The 6,960-nt window shown below is 40.1% G+C and overlaps 1 protein-coding gene across 1 annotated transcript; it reads left to right on the top strand.

The window, feature by feature from the left end:
• The first annotated feature begins 1,226 nt into the window (after positions 1 to 1,226).
• LOC113888710 (uncharacterized protein C5orf46 homolog) lies at positions 1,227 to 6,635 on the top strand. Its single transcript, XM_027535740.1, has 2 exons — positions 1,227 to 1,349; positions 6,418 to 6,635. The coding sequence occupies exons 1-2, from the start codon at positions 1,235 to 1,237 to the stop codon at positions 6,567 to 6,569; spliced, it is 267 nt and encodes an 88-aa protein (XP_027391541.1). The 5' UTR covers positions 1,227 to 1,234; the 3' UTR covers positions 6,570 to 6,635.
• Positions 6,636 to 6,960: the final 325 nt, after the last annotated feature.

Below are 6,960 nucleotides of genomic sequence, written 5' to 3'. Positions count from 1 at the left end.
GTACTAAAGTGAGAGTAAGAGGACCTAGCCTAGGCCCTGTGACACCAGAAATGCCCATTTCTGTAGCTTGGTTAATTTCATCACTTATTAAAAGGATCCTCTGACATTCACAATGTACAAGTTTTGGTCAACATGTAAGTTTAGGGACCATCCCTAAATCCTTATTCCAGGTAACTGTTTTATTACATCATTCCTCAGAATAAGCAGTATCACCTAGACTCGAACCAAATTGTATCTTCTTGAATGTCTGTATCTGAAAGGAAGGATATTTTACATAACAGCATGTCAAACCCAATACTATCTTTCAATGAGTGCTGTAATTTAATTTTTTTCTCTTTTTTAATGTCTGCTATAGGCCTTGAGTAATAGATATATATATGTAAATTCTGAAAAAGATAAACTTGCCCTCAAGGAGCCTTCAGTCAATTTGTGGAGATATTAAGCAGGTGCTTATCAGGTACATAAAAAGAACACTTAGCCATTCCCTGGAGAACCAGAACAACGTTCCCAGGGAAGTGAAGTGAAAGCCGAGACTAATGCCAAGTACTATGCTAGACTCCTTGAGGATTCAAAAGTGAATAAAGTACCCTGCCTTTAAGAGATCTATAGGCTAAAGGAGAAGAGAACTCTTAAAATACTTAGCTCCCAAATAACTAGTCAAGGAGGATATATGGCTGGTGACAGAGCAACTATCTGGAGTGGGATGCAATGGCCATGATGGAGGTTCTGCAGAGGGGGCATTTGAACCTGAGCTTGAGGAATAAGTGGGGACGGAGCAAGGGGAGACAATAGGGATGATAACATATACAGGAAAACAAAGGGCATGAGCACAGCATGTGGGTGTGAATGGGCAAGCCCAGGTGGGGACAGGTCACTAGCTCAGAGCAAGGAAGGAAGCAGAGTGTACAGGGAGGAGAGTAGGCACACCTTGCCAACCGGTTTATTGCTTGTTCTTTGGCACTGGAAAGCAATTCTGCCTGATCCTCACCTAATTGTCAACCCTGGCACAGAAATAACTGCAAAAGAATGATTGCAGTGTCATTTATGAAACACATATTAAAAATACCAAGAGGGTTTTTCTTTTCCTACCTGTAAAACTCTTGGTTTTAAAGACAGGGCAGGGCCCATTAGTATAGATTCAGAAGCAAGCTCTACTGATATATTATGCAACAACCTAAATTCCATAGCAGATGATGTCAGCTATAAATGCCCTATAAATGGAGCAAGACTTCGGATGCATCGGAACAATTTCTCTGCATCGATACCCACTGCTACAAACATGGCTGTCTCAGGGCTTCGGCTGACAATTGTCTGGGGACTGCTTGTCTTAATCCTGACTTGCCAGGCTGGTAAGTACTTTAAGTCTCAGCTCATGCTTTACGCAGTAGTTAGCCATGACTGGAGGAAGTCAGTGGCACTGATCTGGAACATGCAAAGGAATGAGGGGAACTTAGGGCACCGCAGAAAGAGCACTGGACTGGGAGACAGAGGCAGATTTAACAAAAAGCAAGTAGGATTTGTATTCAAGTGTGCTTCAGTTACAGCCTCCATCCTCAGTGAATGTATGAAGTTCAGAATGATTTTTTTTCTTATATCCTCACATGATATAGTGACACTATTATACCATAAATTCCTTGAAAGCTGGGGGCATTTGTTTTTTCTTTTTTTTAATGACTGTAACTAATAATATTCAAAAGTGAAGAGTCTAGAATAAGACTCCTGGGCCTGGCTCCACCACTAATCAGAAATATGACTCAGAAACACTATTTAACCTCTATGGGCCTCACACTTAAAAGGGAGTATCAGTTGTTAAGTTTCTCATTTAGCTGTCATGAAAATTAAAGATAAAACATACTGTTCCATAATAAACACCAACATTAACCATTATGGATATGTATTATCTCGTTTGATTCTCATAATTCTTTTAAGTAAACATGCACAGTTTTATCATTTCCCTTTTTGCAGGTAAATAAGCCAGGCTTGCAGAGAGAAAGTTACTTGAGCATTGACACAGGCAGAAGTGGCACATCTGGGACTGAAACCCAAGTCTTTAGATTCTTTCTATTATAAAGCATCTACTTCTTTCATGTCTGTTCCAAGCACACAGAGGACCACAGGCAGCAGGCAGAAGTTTCATTAATTAATTTTTGGTCTACAGATGACAATGAGCCCTTAATCTGTCTGTATTCAGAATAACAGGTCAGAAAATACAGACAGTGCTAATTAGTAATAGAACCTTTTGAGCTATTCTAAATATAATTTGGCAGAACTCACAACCTCGGTCACCCACCGTCCACTGGCACAACATGTGGGCAGACACTCCAGCAGGGCTATGGCAGAGGTGGCCTCAGAGATTACTGTGTCCATCTGGTTCTTTGGTTTTGGTTTTACTCACTAAGGCGTGTCTGACTCTTTGCAACCCCATGGACTGTAGCCTGCCAGGCTCCTCTGTCCATGGGATTTCCCAGACAAGAATACTGGAATGGGTTGCCATTTCCTTCTCCAGGGAATTTTCCTGACCCAGGAATTGAACCCACGTCTCCTGCATTGCAGGCAGATCTTTACCACCGAGCCACCTGGGAAGCCCACTGAGTCCATCTACCCCTAAGTAATCACTGTGATAAAGCGAAAAGTGAGATTTATATCCTAGAGACCAGTCCCAGGTCTGTCTCTCATGAACACTGAAACTGGTTAAAACAGTTCACTGCTTTGAACCTCAGTTTCCTCATCTGTAGAATAGGATAATTACCAACTTCACCAGGTGAAATGAACATGGTTTTGTAATCACTTTATAAGCTACAAAAACTGTAGAAATATCAGCATTATTGTTTTTCAGAACTTTATGATTATACTAAGAAACACAATCAAGTATTAATGTAAATAAATGCTGCTAAAATATTAAGAAATTTGAAAATTTTGGAAAATAATAAAAACTAAGAAATTTGACATACCAGAAAAAAAATTATCAAAGCCAATAGTTGAATATTTTCTCCTTTCAAATATAATATGGGGGAGCTTTTATTTGGGCTTCCCTAGTGGCTCAGATGGTAAAGAATCTACCTGCAATGCCAGTGACCCATTTTGATCCCTGGTTTGGGATGATCCCCTGGAGAAGGGAATGGCTACCCACTCCAGTAATATATACACATATATATGATATACAAAGATACATCAAGTATCCTTCCATCTTGACAAGAACACAGTGAAGAAACTGAGAGGCAGAGCAGTTAAACATTGGTGAATTTTTTGCTGAAGACAAGAATCAAACTCAGATATACAGGACTTCAAAACATCACCCACCACACTGTAATACCTCTCATATACATGATCCAAGGCAGGGCCAAGGATTTGATCTTCACACACACTCTAAGCCAGGGCTCCTTGTATTTTGAAAACTTGTAACTATTGCTAAGTTACAATAAAAATAATAAAATTAAATTGTTATTCAAGTAGGCAGATAGGAACCAGAGAAAAGAACTCACTTTTCATGGAAGAAATTTCCATCTGCAGCTGGTAAATGTCTCCAGAGAACAACTGCTTGAAGGCAGGATTTCATGTAAGAAACGTGTTCTGTGAAATTTGAAAAAAAAAAAAAAAAAATAGATTCAAACCCTCGCTCATCCACTTGCTAGATGTGTGACTTTTGCTGAGTCATTTATTTTCTCTGAACATCTGTCTTCTCTTCTATAAAACTGTAATGCTATCACTGAATTGAATAAAGATCAGGAAAGTGATGAATGTACATCCTAGTACCTACACATTACAAATAAGCCTTCTCTTTCCTTCCCCTTCCTGTAATGAAAACAAAGCAATTCTGGTCTCCATGGTTGCCCTGCCCTTTATGTAAGGATCATGTCCATATATGTCCATTTTTGCCTTAACTCTTAGCAGCATATGCTATATACATAATAGTAGGCTCAAAAACACTTATTGAATGTGAAAACCAACAGCTGAATAAATACTTGGTGGTTGGTATATTGATCTTGTCTTTAGGTCTCAGACTATTGAATCTTTTTTTGTGGCAAAGTAAAAAATAAATGTTTGTAGAATTGAAAGCCATATTTTTTACTAAGAGTCTCTATTTTAGGATATGATACAAATGCAACTCTTCTCGCTAATTGATAGCCTCCACACCAAAAGCTAGTTACATCTCCTTCATTCAGAGTCGTGGGGTACTTTGTCTAGAGGATGGGACTTCTTGAGTCAAAATTTGTGATAAGATTGACAGATAAAATACAGGGCTCCCAGTTAAAGTTGAATTTCAGATAAATAGCAATTTTCTATTTTAGTTTATGTATGTTCTAAATATTTCACAGGTCATTCTTATACTAAAAAAATATTGTTTTTTATCTGACATTCAGTTTTAACTGGGCATCTGTGTTTTTGTTTACCAAATCTGCCAGCACTACTTGTGAGGCTACAGTTAAATCAAAAGATAAAGGGTTCTACTTCATCCTGACACCAGGGTCCAAAGGGGAGGCCATTCGTACTTTCTAAATGCTGCTCTTCATTGCTTTTAATCCCCTGAACCTGTTAGACCACTAAGCAAAGCCAAACCCACCAAGGGACCTTGCATGTCACCAACTTCACTTTCTGGATCTTTGGCCTCATTCCAAAAGGCACTTGATTAAATATCAAAAGTAAGAGATCTAGAGCCTGTTGTCCACAGTAAACTAAGTCAGAAACAGAAAAACAAATATCATACATTAACACATACAAATGGAATCTAGAAAAATGGTACTGATGAGCCTACTTGCAGGGCAGGAATAGAGATGCAGAGGTAGAGAACAGGCCTGTGGACACAGCGGGGAGGGAGACGATGGGGTGAACTGAGTGACACTGAAGCGTATACATTACCATATGCAGAATAAATAGCCAATGGGAACTTGCTATGTAACACAAGGAGCTCAATCCAGTGCTTTGTGGTGACATCCAAAGAGGTGGGATGGGGTGGGGGATGGAAGGAACGTTCAAGAGGGAGGGGATATATGTATACTTATGACTGATTTAGGTTGTTGTATGGCGTGAGAGTTGGACTGTGAAGAAAGCTGAGCGCTGTAGAATTGATGTTTTTGAACTGTGGTGTTGAAGACTCTTGCGAGTCCCTTGGACTGCAAGGAGATCTAACCAGTCCATCCTAAAGGAGATCAGTCCTGGATGTTCATTGGAAGGACTGATGCTAAAGCTGAAACTCCAATACTTTGGCCACCTGATGTGAAGAGTTGACTCATTGGAAAAGACCCTGATGCTGGGAGGGATTGGGGGCAGGAGGAGAAGGGGACGACAGAGGATGAGATGGCTGGATGGCATCACTGACTCGATGGACATGAGTTTGAGTAAACTCCAGGAGTTGGTGATGGACAGGGAGCCCTGGCGTGCTGTGATTCATGGCGTTGCAAAGAGTCGGACACGACTAAGTGGCTGAACTGAATGGCAGAAACCAACACATTGTAAAACAATTATCCTCCAATTAAAACTGGTTTTTAAAAAGTAAGAGACCAGCAGTTAAAATCACATCTTCTCCTGCTATTTGTAAGATCTTCTGCAAGTCACCCAGTGTTCTCAGATTCTGAGTCCAGTGAGCTAAAATCTGCACAGTCCAAAAAATTGATCAAACTTAATATTACATATAGATGTAAAATCATTATTTACAGAACTATCACATGCTGGGATACAAATGACAGAATTTCTCCTTGTCATCATAATACTTGCTGTCTTATAACACACATGTAGTTAGTTCATACCTTTTTTGTCCAAGACTATGCAGTTCATCACAGAGTGCTTTAGAACCCAGGTTTTAGTACCAGACAAACATGGGGCTGAATTCTGATTCTACCACTCCAACACTGTGACTCTGGTCCCCTTCTAGACCTCTCTCAACTTCCATTTCCTTACCTTTAACTTGGGATAATAATGTTGCCTCCCTCATAGGGTTGCTGGGAGAATAAAATGAGACAGTGCACATAGATTGCCTGTCCCAGGATTGCCTGTCCTATGTGCTCAGCAAATGCTACCTATTATTATATCATCCTCCTCATTATCACTTCCAGAAGTCCAGGGATTACATGAGAAAAATACATTAAAACCAAGCATCCTGTATTTCAGTCCCAGCACTGGTGTTTACTAGCTGCTTTCACTCTGAACAACTAACAACTTCTGTGAGCTTTGGTTTTCTCATCAGAAAGAGAAACTGTGTCTACCAAAGGCATCAATATCTGTGGGTCTGTTTGCTTAGGAATAAATGGCATAATGCACATGAAGACAATAGGCAGGCATTAGATGTCCCTAAATATAATTATATGAGGTTACATAATGGGGGGGGGGGTGTTATAAAGGGCCCTAGGATTCCTTACAATGAAAGAAACTTCCTTATCTTTTTGCTGAGAATCAACCCTGAGATTCCGTTTTGTTTTTCAGATGACAAACCAGAGGGCAAGCCAGATGAGCAGCCACACGACTCAGGCAAAAATTCAGAGCCAGCGTTCCCAAAATTCCTAAACATTTTGGGCTCAGACATTATTGAGAATGCGGTGGAGTTCATCCTCCGCTCCATGACGAGGAGCACGTAAGCACTGAGACAAACCTTGCTTTTGTCCAGTTGGCTGTTGGTAATGACCACATTGCATTAAAATGAATGAGAAACAAAATTACATGCATGCCAATGTACTGTTTTAATTGAAACGTTGTCTATGTTAACATATATTTGCATCTGCATGGATTTCCCTAAACTCTTTGGGGGTGAGAACATTCCCAAGGAATTTATGAAACAAGGGGATCCATAAAATATGTTTTATTTGACGACCAAGTAGGGGGGAAGAAGAGCATCAGACCAACAGGCAGAAAACTAGGTTCTGGTCTTGACACAGGTGCTACTTACTGGGTGATCTGCACTTAGACTCTCCCTCTCTGTGTGCGTCAGTTGGCTGATCTGTAAAGTTAAAGGAATAAAGGACCTACCCA

The sequence above is a fragment of the Bos indicus x Bos taurus genome, unplaced genomic scaffold, assembly GCF_003369695.1.
Source record: "Bos indicus x Bos taurus breed Angus x Brahman F1 hybrid unplaced genomic scaffold, Bos_hybrid_MaternalHap_v2.0 tig00001201_arrow_arrow_obj, whole genome shotgun sequence".
Classification (NCBI taxonomy): Eukaryota; Metazoa; Chordata; class Mammalia; order Artiodactyla; family Bovidae; genus Bos; species Bos indicus x Bos taurus.
Note: the sequence above shows the minus strand (reverse complement) of the source record. Positions and strands in the feature narration are given on the sequence as shown.